This window comes from Sus scrofa, chromosome 11, assembly GCF_054392235.1.
Source record: "Sus scrofa isolate SSC_HxYL_T2T_F1_AM1 chromosome 11, Sscrofa_HxYL_maternal_Yorkshire_Landrace_v2.0, whole genome shotgun sequence".
Lineage (NCBI taxonomy): Eukaryota > Metazoa > Chordata > Mammalia > Artiodactyla > Suidae > Sus > Sus scrofa.
Window position 1 is genome coordinate 84,674,638 of NC_139393.1, and position 22,339 is coordinate 84,696,976.

The 22,339-nt window shown below is 52.3% G+C and overlaps 1 protein-coding gene across 27 annotated transcripts in view; it reads left to right on the top strand.

Annotated features, from left to right (window-relative positions):
* The window catches only part of ARHGEF7 (Rho guanine nucleotide exchange factor 7), a 104,113-nt gene that overhangs the window by 9,406 nt on the left and 72,368 nt on the right, over positions 1-22,339 (top strand). For 12 of the 27 annotated variants that reach the window (XR_014819972.1, XR_014819971.1, XR_014819975.1 and 9 more), the window contains exons 1-2: positions 17,566-17,597; positions 17,779-17,865. The exons of 4 other annotated variants lie outside the window; for them this stretch is intronic. Coding sequence is in view for 4 of the 23 variants with exons in the window: in XM_021065922.2 (XP_020921581.1) it covers positions 17,779-17,865 (87 nt within the window). In the remaining 19 variants the exon portion in view is untranslated. Of the gene's footprint in view, positions 1-17,565; positions 17,598-17,778; positions 17,866-22,339 lie in introns of those variants that run through there. 11 more of the 27 variants (XR_014819967.1, XR_014819968.1, XM_084982317.1 and 8 more) reach the window with 1 other exon arrangement.

The window sequence follows — 22,339 nt, forward strand, 5'->3', positions numbered from 1 at the left end:
CTGGCGTTGCCACAGCTGTGGCTCGGCTTCAGTCCCTGGCCCGGAAACTTCCATATGCCATGGCTGTGGCCATGAGTTAAAAAAAAGAGATGAACATTTTAATGCTGATAAATTCTGTATCTTAGATGAAAAGTGCAATTTCCATGAGAGGCACACGACCAAATCTCATGCAAAAAGAAACGGATACTTTTAATTCCTTATCTACTACAGAATATAAACCTGTAGTTTAAAAGATACTCGTAAAGAAAATTCTTGGGCAGCTGGCCTCCTGGTGAATTCTACCAACCAAGTAGAATGTGTAAGGAACTCCCAAGACTCGAGAATAAGGAGACAATCCAATTAAAAAAAAATAGGCAAATGGTTTGAGCAGACGCTTCACCAAAGAAAATATGCTGATGACAAACACATGAAAAGATGCTTGACATTGTGAGTCGTTAGGGACACGTGACTTCAGACCACAGTGAGATACTACTACTGAGATGCCTAACCTATTAAAAGACCCATCCTACCAAGTGTTGGCGAGGAAGCAGAGGAGCTGGAACTCCGTCCGCTACTGGCGGGGCTGCAAGATGGTATCCCTGCTTTAGAAAACGGTCAGTTTCTTGAAAACCTAAACATACATCAACCAAATGATTGAGCACTTCCATTTCTAGGTGTTTACTCACGAAAATGGGAACAATATGTCCCTACGAAGTCTTGTGCGCAAAAGTTCACAAATGTTAGTAACCAACTGGACGCAACCCACGTGTGTCCAACTGGCACGTGGACAAAGAAGGTGTGCGGTTTCCGTGGAACATCACTCAGCAGTAGAAGGGGATGCTCTGTAGCACGGGGGGAAATTAGGCTGAGAAAGGAAGCTACGGAAAGGGTTCATACTTACGTAAAATCCTGCAAAAGGCAACACCACCGGAGTGACCAAAAGTAGAGCAGTGCTTGCTGGAGACACTCTGGGGACACCAGGAGTCCTTGGGGTGGCGGGTGTGTTCATTTTCTTCACCCTGGTGATGGTTTCACAAGTGCACACACGTCAGAACTTCTCAAATTGTGCACTGTAACTCTCGTGTCTCAGCGTGTATAAGAGGACGGCAGTCACCTGGGTCCTGTGGGCAGTGGCACTTGCATTCGTTTTCCTGCCCGTTGTCTGCTGCTTTGGGACATAATTGTTCAGGAAACAGGTGTAGAATGCAGACGTGCAAGTATACCTGGATCCACTGCCTGAGAGCTCATTCTCCTGTATTTATCTGCTTATTTTTTTCCCATCAGCTCTTTAGTGGGTATCTGCTAAGGTTCAAGACCTGTGCTAGGACCCTTAGTGATTAGCAGAAAGGCGCTCACAGACCATCCAGTGAGGAGAAGAACCTGAGTGACACTGTGCAGATTGGTGGCTTTGCGAGCGGATGTGCGCGCTCTCCGTGCACCTGAGACAGGCGTCTGAAAGTGTGTGGCCAAGGAGCCCGCCTCACACATGGCAGGTGGGCAGGTGCCACCTCAGGGGACTTGGGTGGGGCTCTGGTGGGGGGAGGACCGGGTGTAGTTAGAGCAAGAAGTGGGGAGCTGCGAGGGCAGCAGCAGGGGTCTGGAGCCACGTTTAGTTTTGAAGGTTTTGCAGAGTTTTAAAGGGAAGAATGATAGGCTTAGCTGCGCATTTTGAAAACAGTGTCCCTGACGTTCCAGTGTGGGAAACGGATCAGATGGGGGCGCAGAGGGGCTCCGGTTGCTGTGAGCCCTTAGCGCCGCTCCTTGGAGGCGGCCTTGGCAGGGACGCGGAACCAGAGACGCGAGGATGGAGCTGGGAGCACGGAGGGAAGGCAGGTGGCTGGGCTGCTGCTGGCGCAAGGTGGGAAAGGCTGCTGGAGGAACTCTGGCTTCTGGCTGCACAACAGGCTGGGTGGCGGAGTCACCGAGTGACACGGAGTCTGGCCTGGGGCCTGCGCTTGGCACCAGGGGACCGGGAGTGGATTCAGTGCCCAGGGCGTTGACTCGGAGCTCAGAGAGGACCCCCCTGGGCTGGGCTGTGCCTCTGGGAGTCACACCAGGGAAATGAGGTTTCTGGTGGGGAAATTACAGGTAAGCACTCAGGAGGGCCTCGGGGACTCGAAGGTGGCTGGCCTGGGGGGCTAGGGAAGGTGGCAGTTACGTCAGGAGAGGGCGTAGTGACTGGAAGTCACTGGAAGAGGATGACCGATAGGCTGCAAGAGCTCAAAAGAGCACACCTCAAAAAGCCTGGAGTTCCTGTCGTGGCGCAGTGGTTAACGAATCTGACTGGGAACCATAAGGTTGCGGGTTCGATCCCTGGCCTTGCTGAGTGGGTTAGGGATCTGGTGTTGCCGTGAGCTGTGGTGTAGGTCACAGATGCGGCTTGGATCCCGCGTTGCTGTGGCTCTGGTGTAGGCCGGCGGCTACAGCTCCGATTCGACCCCCAGCCTGGGAACCTCCATATGCCATGGGAGCGGCCCTAGAAAAGGCAAACACACACACACAAAAAAGCCAGAAAGTCCCCAAGCCTTGGCGATGTGCTTGGAGGGAAGAGGCCACTCTGCTGATGGTTCTGGGCAGGCTGGCCAAGGGGCCAGCCTTGTCATTCTGACTCTAGCAGGGCGTCTCTGCTCAGGTGAGGGGCGAGGGTGGGTTCAGGACAGACGGGGCAGCAGTGGACACGGAGGCTGCGAGTTGAGAGGGTTCCTGAGCGTGGATGATGGCAGGGCACCCAAAGAGAGACCGTTGGGTGCTGGACTGTATGAAATTATAGCATTTTTTTTTTTTTTTTTTTTTTGCCTTTTAGGGCCGCACCCATGGCATATGGAGGTTGCCAGGTTAGGGGGCAAATTGGTGCTGTAGCTGCCGGCCTACACCACAGCCACAGCAACGCAGGATCTGAGCCGCGTCTGCAACCTACACCACAGCTCACGGCAACGCCAGATCCTTAACCCACAGAGCGAGGCCAGGGATGGAACCTGCGTCCTCATAGGTACTGCTTTGCCGCGGCAGGGACTCTGTGATTTTTTTCTATTATGATATTTATCAACTCTTGAAAAATTTGTTAAGAGGAAGTTGATCTTCGGCTGTTTTTTTCTTGATAAAAGAGACTGCAGAAAACTATTCCTTTCAGTGGCTTCAGGGAGGTGAGGCCTCTTAGGGATGTCAGAGTTTAATTTTTTATAAAGTTCAGGTTCAAGTGGAAGACTGTTTTATAATTTTAAGAATATATATGTGTCTCTCCTGGGATTTGCTTTCTCTTTCTCATTTAGAAAATGCTCACAATTAGGAGTTCCCGTCGTGGCGCAGTGGTTAACGAATCCGATGAGGAACCGTGAGGACGCAGGTTCGATCCCTGGCCTCCCTCTGTGGGTTGAGGATCTGGCGTTGCTCTGAGCTGTGGTGTCGGTCGCAGACGCGGCTCGGATCCCGCGTTGCTGTGGCTCTGGTGTAGGCCGGCAGCTGTAGCTCCGATTTGACCCCTAGCCTGGGAACCTCCATATGCTGCGGGTGCGGCCCTAGAAAAGACAAAAAAGCCAAAAAAAGAAAAAAGAAAAAAAAGAAAATGCTCACAATGAGTTGTGCATCATGGTCCATGAGGGGAGACAAAACTAAGTCAGGTCGTGTTTACTGGGAACAGCGTTCCCGAGTAGCCACCGGGAATGCACGCGGGGTCTGGCGTGGTGCGTTCTCTTTGCCGTTCAGAGCAATGGAACCCGCCCGTTCAGGCTGACCACGTGCGGGGCCTGGAAGGCCGCCAGTTACTTTCTCCCCGAATCCTTCTTCTTCGAGAGGTTGGTGGGAAGAGTGTGATTGGGGGGGTGGGGACGTTGACGGAAGAAGTGTCTGTCTGTGTGTCCCCCCCCCCAACCCCCCATTGAGGAGCTTATGGCCTGAACATTCCTGGGTTGGGATGGTTTTCCTTGTCTTATAGCTGGAAGTGGCATAGCTGCCCAACCTTAGTTTCTGAATGAACATTTTTACAATTTCATGTAAAAATGGTAGTGAAATTATTGACTTCATCATTAGGGGTACACGCATTTCAAGCTGTTTTTACGTGATGATGGGCTTCCTGTTGTTGTGTGCCTTTGGCTCAGGTGGCTGTGTGGTTCTTACCCCTGAGTGTGCCCGAATCTCCTGGAGGCTTCACCCCAGAGTTTCCAATTTTGTAGGGCTGGTGGGGGTTGAGAAGGTGCACTTCTCACAAGCGTGCAGTTGTGCTGGTGCTGCTGGTCCAGGGCCCACTTGAGAACCCTGAGCTCATCAGCCCAGCACGTGGGCTATCAGTCTGTAACCCTGGACCCGGTCAGACTGCGCGCCAGGCCCTTCAGAAGACAGGAGGTGTGATCGCCTGGGGGTCTTTCCGCAGGTGGGCACAGGCTGCTTGCCTACCTGGATGTGTCCCCACCCCTGCTTGAGAAATTCCCTAACTGAGTTCAGGCCTCTGAGTTCAGGACTGAGCAGACCCCACGGGCTTGCAGGGGTGGAGAAGCTTGGAAAGAAATCCTGCCCTGGATTGGAAGGGGCACTTGGAAGTGATCTGAAAAATGGGATTCCTCACTTGTTTCTGTACATCTAGACAATTCCTGCATGAAATACAAGAGGATCACAAGCTTTAGTAAGGGCCACGCTTAGGCCGTTTGGACGAGATTTGGTGAATGCATTGTTTAAATGGAGGCGCTTAGGAGAAATCCGTGAAATATTCCAATTACGGTCGGGAGGAACTCGAGCTAATTAAGACGACGTACTCAAGGATGCAGAGACACTCGTAGGTGAGAGTTTGCTCTAAAACTAAGGCTTTCTGGAGTGCCTGTCGTGGCTCAGTGGTTAACAAATCCATCTAGGAACCGTGAGGTTGTGGGTTCGATCCCTGGCCTCGCTCAGTGGGTTAAGGATCTGGCACTGCCGGGAGCTGTGCTGTAGGTCGCAGACGTAGCCTGGGAACTTCCATATGCTGTGAGTTCGGCCCTAAAAAGCAAAAAAAAAAAAAAAAAATAATAAGCCTAAGGCTTTTAAGCCCAACATTGTAAATCAACTATACGTCAATTAAAAATGTAGAAACGTAAAAAAATAAAGCGATGCTACCTATAAAAAGCCAAACAAAAAACCCTAAGCCTTTTGTGGGGAGAGGGAATTCAACCACGCTGCAGGGTTGTGGGGTCTGCAGGTGTCTGGGGCCCGGGTGAAAAGGCTCTCAGCGTGGAAACGGAAGAGCCCACTAAGCTGTGGGTCCTTCTCGTGCTGCTTTCCAGGGGCAGGGGGTCTGTGGTCCTTCAGCTGGGGACCGTTTTCCTCTGAAGGTCAGCAGGAGTCTGTGGCCCTCGCTGGCCTTCCGTCAACCCCGAGGACTTGTGTCTTGATTTCATTCCGGTTTATGCGTTCGAGTTCGGTAGCCAGTTAAGACTTCACTTCGACGCTGGATATGGGAGAAAACAGAGACAACTCCTGGCAAGCTCCCCACCCCCACCCAGTCTGGTCACAGGATGTTGCCTTTCCAGATGTCATGGCTGAGGTGAGCTTCACGGGTGGCCTCCTTCCAGCCGATGACGCTGGAACCAGCAGGCAAGGGGTTTCAAGCCACCATCGTAAAAAGGCTCCGAAAGGCAACTAGAAATTCTCTTGAAACAAATGGAAAAAGTAGGAAATAGGACGTTCTTTCGGCAAAGAAATAGGACTTATAAAGAAGAAACATCTGGAAGTTATAGGTCTGAAAAATAGAATAACTGAAAGAAAGCTCACTGGTTGGACTCAGAAGTCGGTGGAGAAGACAGGAGACAGACTCCGCGAGCTGTGGACGCAGCGGCATCTGCTCAGCCCGAGAAGGAGAGGGAGCAGGTGCAGGAAGGAGCACGTCGCCAGGGCCACGGGGATGGCAGGCGGGAGGGCGGCAGCCCCGGCAGGGCCCTCCTCTCTGCCTTCCTTTGCCCCCTGTCCCCCGTGGCTCCGCTCTGATCGTCGGAACCACACGAGGTTTTCATCACCTTGTTGTGGCCCGTGTGACACTTGGGACCCCTCTCACCTGGGCAGGTCTTGGGGGCAGGATGTTCCTTAGTGACAGAGAGACGGACGTTGAAACCAGAGTGCTGGCTCTGGCAAATGGAGCCCTGGATGCTGAGCGGGGCCCTCGGAGAGCTGGTGGCAGCCGGGCGGGGCCGAGGTAGCAGGATGTACCCGGTGGTCGTGACAGGAAGAGCTTCAGGGCTTTGCGGTGAAACCCAAGAGCGTCTCTTATTTCTCTGTGTGATTTTGTCCACGGTGATGTTTCCAGGTCTTTTCGGCACAGTTCCTGTCTGAGACACTCAGTTCTCGTGCTAGAGCAGTTCCGTTCCCATTTGGGTCTAGGTGCCGTCTGAGTCACCCCCTTCACGAGAGGTGCTAGAACCCGGGGATCCCGGCACCTGGTCAGGGTCCCGGACAGGCCCTCTATGTATCCACGCGCTCACTCGGCGCAGGGCTGAATCCAGGCCAGGTGCTGAGATGTGACTCCGAGTATCCCCAGAGCCGGGAGGCGTCCTGGACACGTACACAGCAGGTTACGCTGTCTGCAGACAGTGGCCGGTGCTACGAGAAAACCGGGGGAGGCGTGGGGTGCCAGCAATCACGGGGGGCTGCAGTTTCACATCTGGCGGGTCGGGTAGGCAAGGCCGAGAAGCAACCTCTGAACAAAAGCTTGCTGGGTGTGAGCAAAGGCCTGATGTGACATCTGGGAGAAGGGGTTCCAGGTGGATGGAACAGCCGGGGCGAAGGCCCTGAGGGAGGCACCTCCCCGGCGAATTCTGGGGTGAGCACAGGCCCCTGGGGGCCGGGAAGAGCAGCGGCCGGCCGATGAGGTCGGTGGGCGCGAGGGAGCAGACCGTGCTCGGCCACCACGAGGACTTCGACTTAGGCAGTCAGTGGCCTTTATCTGCAGGTTCAGGTTTCCAGGAAAATTGAGCAGAAAGTATGGAGACTTTCCTGACACCCTCCGCCTTCTCCTCTGGTTGGCGCCGCGCGTTCCTCTTGATGCAGCAATACTGATACTTTCTTAAGTCAGTTCCTTCGCGTATGTTGGCTTCGCTCTGTGTCGTGCAGCCTGTGGTTTTGGACGCAACCTGTGTCCAGCAAGCATCACAGCCACGCAGGACAGTTTCCTGCACTGCCCCCCCCACCCCCCCCCGCCCTCCCCCTGGTCCCCAGCAGCCACTGAGCCTTTTGCTGTGGCCAGTTTACCTTTCCCAGGGTGTCCCATGGAACCCCGCGGTGTGTGGCTGTTTCAGGCTGGCCCCCCTCTGCAGTTAAGCCTCCTCCACGTCTGGCTGTGGCCTGATGGCTCATCTGTTCTTCCTGCCAAATGATCTTCCACTGTCTGGACGGACCACAGTCCCTTTACCCATCACGTGCTGAAACACATCGTGATTCGTTCCCGCGCCTGGCAATTGCGAACAAAGTTGCCACGAACGTTTGTACTCAGGTTTTGCGGGGACATCCGTTTTCAGCGCGTTTGGGTAAATCGGATTTACCAGGAAGCTAGACTGCGGTTCCTCCGGGGAGAGGACGTGTAGCTCTGCGGGGAGGTGACCTCCAGCGCCTGGGCAGGTTGGCATTCCTGGGCGGTGTGGGGGGGGTTCCTGCCGGCCCCGGTCCTCGCTGGCACCTGCACCATCGCTGTTGGGTGGGTGTCATTCTGACGGGGGTGCAGAGATGTCTCACTGTGGTAATTTGCATTTATGCCCCTGATGCCACATGACGTGGAGCATCTTCTCACAGACTTAGGTGCCCGCCGTCTGTGCATCTTATGTGGTGGGGAGTCCGTTCAGGTCTTTTGCCCATTTCTAAATTGGGTTGTCTGTTTTCTTACCGTTGAGTTTTAGGAGTTCTTTGTATGTTTTGGGTGCAAATGCTTGACTGGATGTGTACTTTGCAAATGCAGCACTCTCTTCCAGGCTGTGTCTCGTCTCTTCGTTCTCTCCCAGGACGCTGGCTTTTACTCTGGTGAAATGGGGAGCTCTCGAGGGTTCTGAGCAGAGGCGTGATGTGACGGGCAAGTTAGAAATTTGCAGGGGCCTCCTGAGTGGGCACTGGCAGCTCATCTCCTTTTAAATTTGCGTTTGTTTATCTCTTTGGTAGCCTTATCTTTAACTGATGAAGGTCTATGTTTCTAAGCGATTTTTGAAACCGCACTTCCCCCGCTGCACACGGCTGCGCATCTCATTCAGTTACAGCCCTGTCTGTTTCAGCGCATGCTCTGCAGATACTGAAGAGTTTCAGGAGCTGTCGATCTTTTTATCACTCTCGCTTAATATGAAGTCTCATCTGGCTTCTCTCACATAAGAGGCTTGTACCGTCTTTTAAGGCGTGGTCACCTCCGTCCCCGGCTCCGCCCTCTTTCCCCGGCTCCGCCCTCTGCGGGGGGAGGGGGGACTCCTCACCTATTTTTGGAGGTGCACCCAGCAGACCAGCAGGTGTCCTCGCTGTGTTCTCTCTCCTCCTTCAGGCTTCTTTGTCTTACGAAGGCTCCCTTTTGCTTCCCAGACTCTCCAAAATCAGCCAGCCCTCCCCACATGCCGACAAGCCTCCCACTTGCTCCTGCGTAGGTGAAGAAGGTGGTCAGTGTCCAGTCTTCTGGTCCTGAGGCTTTAACTTGCCTTAAATGCAGCTTCTTGGGCTGTTTAAAATGAATGGCAGGGAGTTCCCTTCGTGGCTCAACCGTTAACGAACCCGACTAGGATCCATGAGGATGCAGGTTTGATCCCTGGACTCGCTCAGTGGGTTAAGGTTCCCATGTTGCTGTGGCTGTGGTGTAGGCCAGTGGCTGTAGTTCTGATTCCATCACTAGGCTGGGAACTTGCGTATGCTGCAGGTGCAGCCCTAGAAAGCAAAAACAAACAAACAAACAAAAAACAGATGGATTCTTTAGTGGGGAGGGTGCTGCCGGAGCTTTCGCTGTGTGTGGGCAGAGGTGGGGCGGGAATGGCAAGGTGGATGGGCCGGCCAGGGAGGCAAGCCCCTCCCAGACATCTGGGGACATGGGTTTAAACCGTGCAGTTCCCGCCGTGGCTGCGGGCATGGGACTTGACATCCTAACCTGCGGAGCTCTGGTCAAAGGTAGGAGGCTGAGTGTCCGTGAGGCAAAGAGCCGCCCTGTGACATCTGCCGCCACCAGGGTCCCATGCAGAGAGCAGGCTGCACGTGCTGCTGGGGCTGGGCTCCCCCCGCCCCCACTGACGCTACAGGGCACCCGGCACCTTCCCACGGAGACCACAGCCTTCTCCTCCGAGGGCCAAATGGACAAGGCCTTGCCAGCCACTCTGAACTGTGTTCTGCACGAGAGGAAGTGGGAGCCGAAGGACCAGGAACAGGGTGGAAATTGTGCTCAGGGAGTAAGCAGTGGCTCAGTTACAAAGCTCGTGTTCCCATTGGGCCGAAGGCTGAGAATGAGAGGAAAAAAGGTGGCCGTTCCGTAGGAACAGGTGAAACTTCAGTTTAGAAAACGCTCTGGCCACAAGACCCCGTTGAGTTGTCTTCTGAACGAGTGCTCTTCTGTCTTCCTGTATCAAGATCCTTCAAGGAGCAGCCTCTGCTTGGGAAGGATCAAGCCTCTAACAAGGCCCAGCCCTCGCGCCTCTGCTGCCCGGGGGCCAGCACAGCCGCACGGGCCTGTGCCGTTTTCCAGACTGCTGTCACTTGACAATTAATACACACCTGCCTGACCTGATCGGGCACTACGGAGGGAGCAACACACAACTGCCGGGGAGAAATTCAGCCTGGGCTACCTGGGGAATGTCTGTGCTCACATTTAAAAAAATCCATTTTTGGCATTGGTGCGACGTGGGGACGGTGGCCACCACCTCTGAAGGATTTTACCTGTGCTTCTGGCATCTGTGGGAACGGAGCCTTGGGGGACACACGAGCTCATGTAAGCCGTGCCGTCCTGCACGTCTGGGGCGGCTGAACTTGGCGCGCTCACGTTTCTGACTGCCCTCTAGACTCGGCCAGCCCTGTACTAACGGAAAAGGCATCTTTCTCTTTCCTCGGGTGACTACGGCGTCCGTTCGGGAGCTGGGCTCTGGGACACGTTGAAAAGGAAAGCAAAAGACAAATGCACTTTGTGGAAGGCTTCGATTTCTTGCAGCGAACTGCTCGTGATCCCAGGTTCCGGCTCCGTTGGCCGGTGTCAGCCCCCGAGCCTCTGGCTGCAGCGCGGGCGGAGGCTCCCGAGGAGCGTGGCCGATTTCTTGCAGCGAACTGCTCGTGATCCCAGGTTCCGGCTCCGTTGGCCGGTGTCAGCCCCCGAGCCTCTGGCTGCAGCGCGGGCGGAGGCTCCCGAGGAGCGTGGCCCCTGATTGGGAGGCAGCTGCACCCGAGTTAGAATGAAGCCCTGAATTTGGTGTCTGGCAGTTTCCGTGGTGTAATCGTTTCCACTGTGGTGGATTCCAAGCTACCGATGCGACGATAGCGAGCGCAGTTGGGGCGGGAGCAGGCGGTCAGCTTATCTCCGAGGCCGTGTTTGCTGCCCCGTGGGGCGGCTGCCAGCCTGGTTCCTGCGAGGGCCTCTGACTGGCTGAATCCCACCGGCAGGCAGAGAGCGGGGAAGCCTGGGGGACACAGCCTCGGAGGCCGGCGTCCCGGTGCGGAGAGCAGGACGGAGCGGAACCCAGGCACCGGGCTCTGGGGTAGGGCCATTTCTCCAGCCTGTTTCCTCATCTGTAAACTCCCCCTGACCCTGTCCACACTGGGTTTGCACGCCCCTCTGTGCTCAGTGAGTCAGAGGCCTAAGTGGATAAATCTTTCAGTCCCCTGTGCTGTCTGGGGGCCTGCACCCAGGAGTGTGCGTCTCATGGGGAGCTGAGGTCTGTGCAGAGGCCCAGCTACAGGTGGGGGCAGAGGCAGAAGCACAGGTGTTCAGAGGTGATTCTTCTTTCTTTTTTTTTTTTAGGGTTGCACCCACGGCATATGGAGGTTCCCAGGCTAGGGGTCCAATCGGAGCTACAGCTGCCTGCCGGCCAACACCACAGCCACAGCAACGTGGGATCCAAGCCACATCTGCAACCTACATCACAGCTTAGGACAACAGGGGATCCTTAACCCATGAGCAGGGCCAGGGATTGAACCCAAGTCCTCATGGATCCTAGTCGGGTTTGTTATTGCTGAGCCACAGCAGGAGCTCCAGAGAAGGTGATGCTGTCGCCGGGTGATGAGGCTAATTTGATGGCACACACCTGGGAGACCTTTCCTGCTGTGCTGAGAATTTTTCCCAAAGGGGAAAAACGATGTTTCCTGGCTCACAGTCCAGGTTGCTGACCCTGCTGGTTCTCTGCATCCCGGTACCTCAGTATTTTCTGGGACCTTGTCAGAGACCAAGGCCCCGGCCTGCTGGTTAACGTCCGTGGCAGCCCTAATATCTGTTCCTCCAGGTGGTCCCGATGCATGTGTGCGTTTGAGAAACAGCGTTCCCAAATCCATCAGATGGGGGATGCCGAGCTCGAGGGCGCACCCCCAGCCGCTGCGGGAACCCGGATCCCAGGCCGTTGGGTGTTTCCCAGAGGTCAGAGGCGGCCACTCTCTGCTCTCCGTCTTCCTTGCGGTGGAAAGCCTGCCTTCTGCTCCATGAATGGCCTGCCTTCTGCTCCATGGGCCTGTTCTTCCTTACGCAGTTCCGGAAGCTGAGGCTCTACACGCTTTCCGAGTCAGAGAGAAGCAGCTGCTTGAGCAGGCACTTTATTTGGACCGAGGGTGGAGCTGGCTGTTCCCGGCGTGGCGTGGGTGACGGACAGGAGCTGAGGAGGAGGAAGCTGGACAGCAGCGGGGGTCTCTGAAGTGACTCTGCTTTGTGACTCTGTTTGTAGCAAGTTCTCAGAACATCGGACACACCCCTTTATCACCTACACGGTATAAAGGCCGAGTTTCAAAGAAAATCACAGCAGTGTGGGACTGTCTGCCTGAGCAAAGTTGTTGGCAGGAGAGCCTGGAGTTCGATGGTGCGGAAAGTTGGGGAGAGGGATTCTGGAAAGCGAGTGGGCAGCTGGTCCCAGGGCCAGGGCTCCTCTCTGAACACACCTGGAGCGTCGGGTGGGAAACTCGCTGTCAGGCTGTGAAGCTTCTGGTGGCTGTAAATCAAGCTGCTGTGCGCCTCCTCGTGCGTGGCTTTTGTGGACCTATGTGCTCGTCTCTCTTGGGTAAATACCTAGACGAGGAATGGCTGGGGCTCAGGTATGTTTATCTTGGCAAGAAACTGCCAGTTTTCCCAGCACAGCACACTCTACTCCCGCAGCCCCGCCAGTGGCCCCAGAGCTTCCATCCTCGCCTCTTTAGTCGGGGTTGGGCAGGGTTATCTGTGCTTTTAATCTGCATTTCCCTGACGACTAATGGTGCTTGGCACTGCCTCATGCGCTCGCGTAGCGTTCACACAGCTTTAGCGTCACACGAGGGGGGCTTTCAAACCTTTCCCTGGGTAGCATCGTCTCTCCAGTGTTTCTTCCTTTGCTGTTTCACCTGTGACCTCCGCTGCCCTGACTGGTCTCCATCCCTGCAAAAAGGACGGGCTTTTCCGATGTCACACCTTTGAAAATGCAGTTCCATCTGCCTCTTCACCCTTCTGGCCCCAACTCCGCTTCCCAGTGGGCTGGTGAAGCCCCTGGCCCTGCTCTGTCTGTGCCTCCAGGTCCTGAGTGCACTTCTCTGTGGGTGTACTTGCCACGCGGCGGGGCAGCTCTTCCTCACCCAGGGCAGGGCTGTGCCTCACTCTGCTTTGCAGGCATGGTGCTCATCACATGATCTGCTCATCACATGACCGGGGATCTAGGTCCAATATTGTCGACTTCATTTATTATGCATTTCATCCTCCCCACAGTCCTGGGACCAAGGCCTTTAATTGAGGACATGGGTATAGATGGAGAGAGGCAAGTGGCTTGTTGGTGTGTGTGCGTTACAGGTTTAGGATACTATTCTGGCTATACTTTGACTCTTACCATTCTCCAAACAGGTATGTGACTTTAGGTAGAGAGTTCAGGGTAGTTTCCAGGGAATCCATTTCCATTTCCAGATCCTAAGTCTGCATCTGCGCGCAGCTAAAACTGACTAGCCGGAGAAGGTGCTGTGACCAAGGAAAGCATCACGGGCTCAGGGGCCCGCCTCCCCTTTCACAGGGACCTCCTCCCACTTCTCCGCAGGTGCGCGCAGCAAGGCGGGAGGCCTCCCCACAGTGCCTCCAAGGGTGGAGGTGCTGGGAGGGGGCGACTCTGGTGACTTCGTGTTGCACTCAGGGATCTACTTCTTGGCTTTCACAGAAATCAAAGGAGACCCTAATCAAGCTGTTAGCTGCTGATTTTACATTTTTATTTATGACAGATTATATCTGGACTTTGGCAGTGTAATTCAGAAGGCTTCAAAGAATCAAGTTACATCCCAACAAAACTCCTTCTATTTCCATGTGCTTATTTTAAGAGGGTTTCTCAGTGTTCGCATAAAAAACTTCAAGATGGGAATAGAATTGGTGCTGGACCATATCTCCTTCCAGCAATGAGACAGTCATCCACGGGCAAATGAGCTAATGAAAAAAACCCGGTACATCTCATTAAGACACATTTCTAGGAGTTCCTGTTGTGGCTCAGTGGTTACCGAACCCGACTAGGAACCATGAGGTTGTGGGTTCGACCCCTGGCCTCGCTTAGTGGGTTAAGGATCCGGCGTTGCCGGGAGCTGTGGTGTAGGTCGCAGACACGGCTCGGATCCCACTTTGCTGTGGCTGTGGTGTAGGCCGGCGGCTCCGATTCAACCCCTAGCCTGGAACCTCCTGATGCCCCGGGTGTGGCCCTGGAAAAGACCAAAAAACCACAACATGCATATTTCTAAATAAAAACTTATATTTTATATTTAATAATGTTCATCAGAAACGGATACATATTTCCATCATTTCTGGACTCACACTAGTTGTTTTACTTCGGAAGAGAAATGATGGGATCCACGCGGGTCACCGTTTTAAATGTGGGGGTGCTCTCACCATGGGTGGGGTTCATTTTACAAAGTCACCACGGCCACTGAATTAGCAGCAAATGAACCGCTACTTCTGGAGAAGTACAGGGTGAACCTGCTTTGAGAGTCTGCTCACAACATTTGGCCAACCCATCAAAACACAATCTTACTGTAAGTGCATTTCTATTCAAAGACGGCTTATTTAACATATATGTATATTTACAACTGCATGCAGTATTTCTCTATAACAAAACACTGTCTCGATTACAGCTTTAGGTAACATTGTCCGCCATAGCGAGATGGTTCTAATTTCCTCTTCTATCCTGTCCTAGACACAGTACACACACACACACACCCCATGTACTGTACAGTGTAATGCAACAAAGCAAGCCCTGAAAAAAGCATTGTGCAAAGGTTAAATGTTTAAAAGTTCACGGAAACCACCTTCCTGGTGATGGGGCGGTGCATGGTGCGGTCGGATCTCCTGACCTTGGCCGCTCCGTCAAAGCCAAGGGAGCGCGGTGACGCTCCTCGGGCAGAAGAGTAAGATGTCAGTGTGGCGGCCTCTGGGGTCTGGCACTTCTACCCCCCAAGTTTGGCTTTCACAGCTTGTCGACGGTGTCAGCAGCTTTCCCTCCCAGACTGGCTGGAGGAATTGCTTCAGCCTCATCCACTCGGCTTTTTGCCTCAAATCTTTACGCCTTTCCGAGTAAGGGATGAACGTGGTGGAGGTGAGGCGCTTAAATGTGAGGCTGCAGTCAGGCGTAGGGTCGCACTTTTCCACGTCACTGAAAATTTTTTCCCACGCAGAATTCCATTCTGATATTTTGGCTGCTGTGAGGGGGATGATTCTTGGAGTCTCAGGCTGACTTTCACCACTGTCCTTGTCATTGCTGACTCCATTGATTGTTTCGCCGTCTCGTCCAGGTCCCTGTTGGTGGGTTCCACTGCCACTTCTGCCAAAGTTTCCTCCACGCTGCCCTCCTGCCTGTCGTTGAAACCTTCTCCACTTATCTGTTGTGCAACATACGTTATGTTTCTCACACTGTTCTTTACATTTTCTGTGACACCTTCAAACATGTTTACACAGTCTGGCCAAACGTCTCCCCGACAGTTATTGGTAGCAGCCTGCTTGACACTGCCCCGGCTGTGCTGATGTAATCGATAACACTGCGTATGGCGATGGACTTCCAGTGGTCCAGGAGGTCTCCTTGGTAGCGCTCCGAGCCTCGAAGGCCTTGCTGGAAAGCTCCCTGGTGTTGTGAGCCTTGAAGGCTGTTGTGACAGCTGATGGAGGGGCTGGATGAGGGATGCTGCGTGTGGGGCAGGACAAGAATGTCTGTGCTGGGTGGGCATTTTCACGTTCTTCAGAGCAGTGGCCTGGAGCACTGTCCAAAATTAATAAAAGCCTGAAGGCAAGGTTTTCGCCGTGGAGATATCGTTCAGCTTCTGGGATGAAGCAGCTGTGGAACCAACCCCAGAATATTTCCGATGCCGCCCATGCTTTTTTGTTCCATCTCCAGTGCACCGGCACACAGTTCAAGTTTTCCCCTCTAAGTGCTCGTGGGCTTTGCTCTGTGTACCATGAGGGGTTTGCACTTAAAGTCACCCTTGGCGTTTGCACATGATAGCAAGGTTACATGGTCTTTAAAAGAGTTAGAGCCAGGAGCTTTGGAGGCCATTTGCGTCACCTAGGTTCGTTTGCCAACGTTCTTAAAAAACAAGTCAGTTTCATCAGCGTTGAAAACCTACTGTTTCATATAACCCTTTTCATGTATAATGCTTTGCAGGTATTTCTTAAAATCTTCTGCAGCCTCCTGATCCGTAGAGCCTACCCTGCCTGCAAGTTTAGCATTTTTCACGTGGTGTCCCTTTGAATCGTGCAAGCCAGCCTGCACTAGCTGAGAAGGGTTTAACGTTTTCTTGACCCTGGGTGACATGACCATACCTTTCTTCGGCTTTCAGCCTCACAACAACGCTGTTTGCTACGCTCTTTTCATTGGTTGTCATCTCGTGAATCCACAAATTTAACTGCTTTTCCATCTGTTCCGTAGCTGCATCACGTGCTACTTTAGCGCTTTCCGGAGCAGCCTCACGAACCGATCTGTGGCTCTCCTCTTCCTTTTTCTGGATGCACCGTATTGTTGACTCGTTAACATCGAATTCATGGCCAACAGCACTGTAACTCAGGCCGGAAGGAAGCTTATCCAACACGTGTTTTCTCTGTAAGGCACATTACAGCCTTCTTGCGCTTGGAAACACTAGGCAGTGCTTCAGCACTACGTTTAGGGGCCATTTAAAACTGAAATTACCAAGAAAAAGCAAAAAAAAAAAAAAATGTGAAGAGTGTGATACCAGTAGATAGAGACAAAGACAGTTGCTTACACTGAGCTGCAACAAGAAGGCACAGCGCAGTTTTGTTCAGATTCAGCTGGGAACGTATGCAGAAGGCAATTCAGATTGTTCTCCTACTCCACACGTCTATAAATGATGGAGGAAGTGCTGCAGACACTGATTTTGGGGTCACAAAGAAATTATATCCAGGAGGTGAATTTGTAAATACAGAATCTGTGAATAATGAGGGTTAACTGTATTTGCATGCAGAAGCAGGATGAGGGAGAGGCGTAAAACAGACCAGAAGGCAGCTTTGGTTTTGGCGTTCCACTTGTAAGTTCCACTGGGGGGAAAAAACAAATCTGTTCAGTATTTGGAGGGAAATATGTTGGCACTTCTAATCATTTTTAAACTCTAAGGGGAAAAAAGTCTCATTTCCTCCCTTTGCACTGCTCACCACGCTGGTTTTGTTCTGTAATTTTAGAAAACCTGAATACTTTGAAATGAAATCAGGGGCTTCCTGAGAGGCCCGATGGAATGTAATTTCCCTCTCGAGGACAGGAGAAAGATGGCCTGAACGTCCTCAAAAGCTTGAGTTCCGGATGATACTTTACTCTGATGGCTCCGGCTGCTCCCTTGATTGTTCTGTGCAGCTGGGACTGTTTCTGGTTTCCTTAGCTTCTTGCCTGGGGAGGCTGGTCGACAGCTTTTGCAGATGTGGCGGGTGATCCTTACAGGCTCGGTCCGCCAGCCTAAGACCAAGCACCAGACAGTCTGCAGGAACCCTCCCTGCTCTTCGCGCCGTTGAGGGAGGCTGCATTCGCCAGTTTCTCCCCAGCTGACTACTCGCTGACGAGTAACTGGCTATTTGGGTTAATCACTCATGAAGCACATAGTCTGTTCGGGGAAAGAAAACACTGCACTGTAATCCCAACACGCACAATTTACGTTGCTAATTACTTGAAATCACTGTACTAGAGTTCTAGCTCCACCCTCTCCGAGACGGAGGCGGCGAAGAACCGAAGAAACTCCAGGTTCTCGCCAGCCGCCTTCGTGGGAGCTTAAGAGGCCGAGGCCGAGCTTTCCAGGCCCCTCTGGGCGGCGCGGGCGAGGTGCGGGGAGGAGGGGTCCGCGCGTGGGCCGGGCCAGGTGTGCGGCGTCCGAGGGCGAGCGCCAGGTGCGGGCAGCAGCAGGCCGCGCCCGCGAGGCGGAGAACCGGAAGGGGTCGCGTGCGAGCCGGGCCGGGGCGCGGCGTGAGGACGTCATTTCCGGCGCCGCTCCACTTCCGGGAGAGGGAAGGGGCCTGAGATTGGTGCAGCCCGGAGGAAGGAAAAAGGGTGAGGAGAGGCGGCGGCCGAGCGGGCGGGCGCCGGGGGCGGCCAGGGGCGCTCCGGGCCGCCGGGGCCGCCCTCCCTGGTGGCCCGCGGGGCCGGCACGTCCCCCGGGGCCGCGTCGGGGTCGCCTCGGGGCGCGTCCGCGGCCTCCCCGCGGCGCTCAGCGCTGTGCTCTGTGTTGCAGGTCTACCCGGAGCCCCGGAGCGAGGGCGAGTGCCTGAGCAACATTCGCGAGTTCCTGCGAGGCTGCGGGGCGTCTCTGCGCCTGGAGGTGAGCGGGCCGGGGCGGGGCGGGGGGCGCGAAGGCGCGAGGCGGGCGGCGCCCGGGGTCCCTCTCGCGGGTCCCCCCTGGTGTGAACGCCGTCTCAGGGCGACGAGGAGCCCCACATCTTGCCGCTGCAGTGGGGAAAATTGGTTCCAGTAGCTCGCGGTGCAGGTGACAGCACATTTTCGAGAGCCTCCTTTCTGCCTGCTTGGTGCCTGCCTCAGGGATTCTCGGGCGCCGGCATCTAGGCCTGGGTCCGCCCTCGGAACCCCGAGCGGGTGACCAGGCGGAGCCCGGAGAAATGAAATGGGCCCCCTAGTGCTCCTGGTCTCACTCCTTTTCTTCCTTGGACCAGAAATTAGGTGGTTTTTATTCTGGCAGTTGATGTTCAGGTGAGGGACTTGCTAACCTAAGGATTGGGCGGGTGTCGGTTCTGTGTTTTCTATTGTTTCGTCACCGCTGAACACAGCCGCTCAGTGACAGGTCTTTGAAAAATGTTTTTCATCTTATTTTACCAAGTGTGAATTTTTGTTTCTTTTTGTCTTTCTAGGGCCGCATCCGCGGCATATGGAGGTTCCCAGGCTAGGATTCAAATCGCATATGTGATTTTTCTTACTCCTGGGGTGGTGCTTTAGATCATAAACCTAGCTAACTTAGCTTCCTTTTTTTTTTTTTTTTTTTCTTTCCTTTTTTTCTGTGACTTAGAGGTTAATGCGCTTGTCGTCTGTTGGGGGATTAGATCTTGCCTTTTCTACCTGTGACGTTAACATTCTCAGCCTTTGTTTCCTCATCTGGTAGCTGAGAAGAATTATACCAAAGCTCCTAGATAGCAGCAGATGAAAGTACCTTTGAGAAGCGTTTCCACTCTAGAAGGACAGCCTCTTAAGTTTCTTGGAAATGAATCTAGAAGTCTATGAGGGAGGTTGGATGGAAAGCTTGTCTATTGGTTGAAATTTGATGGAAATTAAAGTTTTTATGAATGATTGTAAACACCGAGTTGGTGGAGCTTGGTGTCTCGGAGGAAGTCATGTGCAGGTAATGGAAAGTGTTTAGAGGTGACCGTGGGTGGCGTGGAGATGTGGCTGTTTCCGAGTGGGAGAGACGTTGTTTCAGAAAGGTCTTCCGCTGGATGGGCTTTGTCTTTTTTTTTTTTTTTTTTTTTTTTTGCTTTTTAGGGCCACACCTGCAGCATACGGAGGTTCTCAGGTTAGGGAATCAGAGTATTGGAGCTGTAGCCGCTGGCCTGCACCACAGCCACAGCAAAGCAGAATCTGAGCCATGTCTTTGACCTACACCACAGCTATGGCAATGCAGGATTCTTAACCCACTGAACAAGGCTAGGGATCTAACCGGCAACCGCATGGTTCCTAGTCGGATTCATTTCCGCTGAGCCATGATGGGAACTCTGGGCCTTGTCATTTTATCGTTGAACTCCCCTATTGGGCTGTGATAATGAATGCATGTAGCAGGTTTTGCTTTTTCTTGACTGCATGTGTGGCATATGGAAGTTCCTGGGTCAGGGCTTGAATCCAGAGTGCAGCTTCGACCTACACAGCAGCTGTGGCAAGCCAGATCCTTTAACCCAGGCCAGGGATCAAAACCCTTGCCTCCACGGTGACCCAAGCCACTGCGGTCCGATTGATTCTTAATCCACCCAGCCACAGCAGGAACTTCCAAACTATTACGTTTTGTTTATTTGTCATTATAGTAAATTTGAAACTCAGTTTGCACATTGATTATAATTTGACAACTTCAGTTTAAGACTTTTTAAGAAAGTATTGTTTTAAAGAAAGTTGAGTGTGTAAAACAAACAAACAAACCTGAAACACTTCATCGTTGGTTTTCTAAAGGTTGCTATGGAAATTTTTTATAGCAACTCTTTTTTAAAATAGCTTCTTTAAAGGTGTGGTAGAAGCGAGTTCGTTCACTGATGTATCCCATGCATCTAGAACAGCAGGTACATGGTAGGCTTTCAACAAATACTCGTGATTGATGGTGACCTTAAAGTCGTAGTCGATAGCATATGTTTCCTTTTAAATAAACCGATGATGAGTTGTTTTGTGCTGTTTTTAAAGAATACCTTTTCTGGTAAACTTAAAACAGAGGCAAGTTTAGTTAACATTCTTTCAAGCTCAGTCACTTGAAACTTTTAATTGCCTAATAGGTTATCATAAAGAAAAAACACATCAAAAAAACCTCATTCGTTGTTGAGTCACTCTGAAAAAGGAGCTGTGTATGGTATGGAGCCAACTTGGGCATCCAGACTTCCCTCCTCCGTGGCGTGAAGGCACAGGCCTGATAACAGAAAGACGGCTTCACATATGGAACAATGTGGTGGTTCCCAGTATTTTTAAAGAAAAAGACGTGGAAAGGGAGTGCGGAGGGAAGGGCTTTGCTCTTTTGGAATCCTTCTAGCTCTGCACGCTTCATTTTCACAAAATCTTGGAAGACGAGAGACTGATAAGAAAGCTTCTGAAATTATAAGCCTGAAACTTAAAATTGATGGCTTGAATTCTAGACTAGTTTCTGTTCCATCTAAGTGTCAAGGTGCTTTTTTCCAGGGTCAGTTTAGACTGATTTGTGTTTGTGGCAGACTGTCTGTTTTTGGTATATGTTGTAAACGATCCTGAGACGTCTTAAAGGGAAGAGGAACTGAACATCGTGGCTATCAGTTATTTTAATGCACACACCTCGTAATTAGCTGGAGAAAATTAAGTGCTTAGCCTCCCGCGAGTTGTTCTGATGGTGAAAGATGTTTTACTTTGGAAGCAATATTGTAAGTTTGCATTTGTTGTTAAACTTTGGGAAGAGATTTAAGTTGGAAAACATTTTTAAATTTGGAAAATTAAAAAAACTTCAAAATTGGAAAATTGCCTTTAGGAAAACAGCACATGTAACTTAGATGATCCTTCATTTTTCTTATTATTTGTTTTTTTTTTTTTTGCTACCCAGCAAGCATCTTGACTTTTTTGTTTCCTTAAATAGTATGGAATCTGATAAGAATTTAGGTTTTTCCCCATGTTCCTAGTGTTTCTACTGGTGTAATAAGGTAAGATACGGAGTTCCTGTTGTGGCTCAGCAGATTAAAAATCCAATATGGTGTTTGTGAGGATGCAGGTTCAATCCCCGGCCTCACTCTGGGTAAAGATCTGGCGTTGCTGAAAGCTGTGGTGTTGGCCACAGATGTGGCTCAGATCCGCTGTGGCTGTGGCACAGGCCTATAGCTGCAACTCCACTTTGTCCCCTAGCCTGGGAACTTCCATATGCTGCAGCCGTAAAAAGGAAAAAAAAAAAAAAGATTTTATGTAGAATGACCCTGTTTAGAACTGTCTGTGCTGGATGATTAAAGCTGGAACTTTTCTGGAAAAATCAAGTTTTTCTGATAAGGAGCCAGGCACTGATTTTCTCCCGCTTGAGAATATTATACTTGAAAACCCTCGTGAGTCTTATCATAGCACTTTCACGGGAAGGAGACGCAGCCTCACTCACCCATTCTCACTGTTACCCGCATGGACGTGAGACTCCGAGGTGCTCTTGGGCTTTTGAAGAAGTGCCGGTGTGGGAGCCCATGTCCAGTTTGTAGACTCAGCAGCTCATGAGGGGTGGGTGAGAGTCTCGCTGCTGGAAGTGCCAGGTCGCAGAGAGCCTCGCTGAGTGAGCTGGCCATGTGGAGCTGGCGTGGACCCTGTGTTCAGACCGAGTCAGGTGCTTCTCCCAGGGCTGCAGGCCGCCTTGCTTCCCGACTCCTCCTGGGGAAGCTGGTGGTGGGACTGCAGCCTCCCTCTCTGTGCTCATCCCTGCGGTTAGAAACATGGGTAGCAGTTTTGAATGAACGCCTGTCTGAATGACCATGGCTAAGCCAGAGCAGACAGGCTTATGTGAGCAAATTGTGCCATAGTTGTTTATTTGAGCTTAAAACTATGGGAAAAAAAGGAGTTCCTGTCGTGGCACTGTGGAAACGAATCCAACTAGGATCCATGAGGATTCGAGTCGGATACCTGGCCTCTATCAGTGGGTTAAGAATCCGGTGTTGCCCTGAGCTGTGGTGTAGGTTGAAGATGTGGCTTGTATCCCACGTTGTTGTGACTGTGGTGTAGGCTGGCAGCTACAGCCCCAATTGGACCCCTAGCCTGGGAACCTCCACGTGCCGTAGGTGCGGCCCTAAAAAACACAAAAGACAAAAAAAAAAACCGAAACACCCCAAAAACTGTGGGGAATAAAACCGTTCCCTCGACTATGAGACTGTTTGGGAGTCTGACTTTCGTTCTGCGAGATGGTTTTGGTGGCTCTTTAACCTTGGTGTCTGCTTTGCAGGGTGAACGGTGGACTGGTTCACATCACAGATAGAAGAGTCTTTGCTGACTTTGGTGTTGTCTTATTTTTCACCTGGTTTTTAACAAACTTGTGTCTGTGAGCTAAGAGCCATTGCTTTCTTGGACCTCTACACCCCTGTCACCCTTGGTAGCGGCTGGCAGCGTCT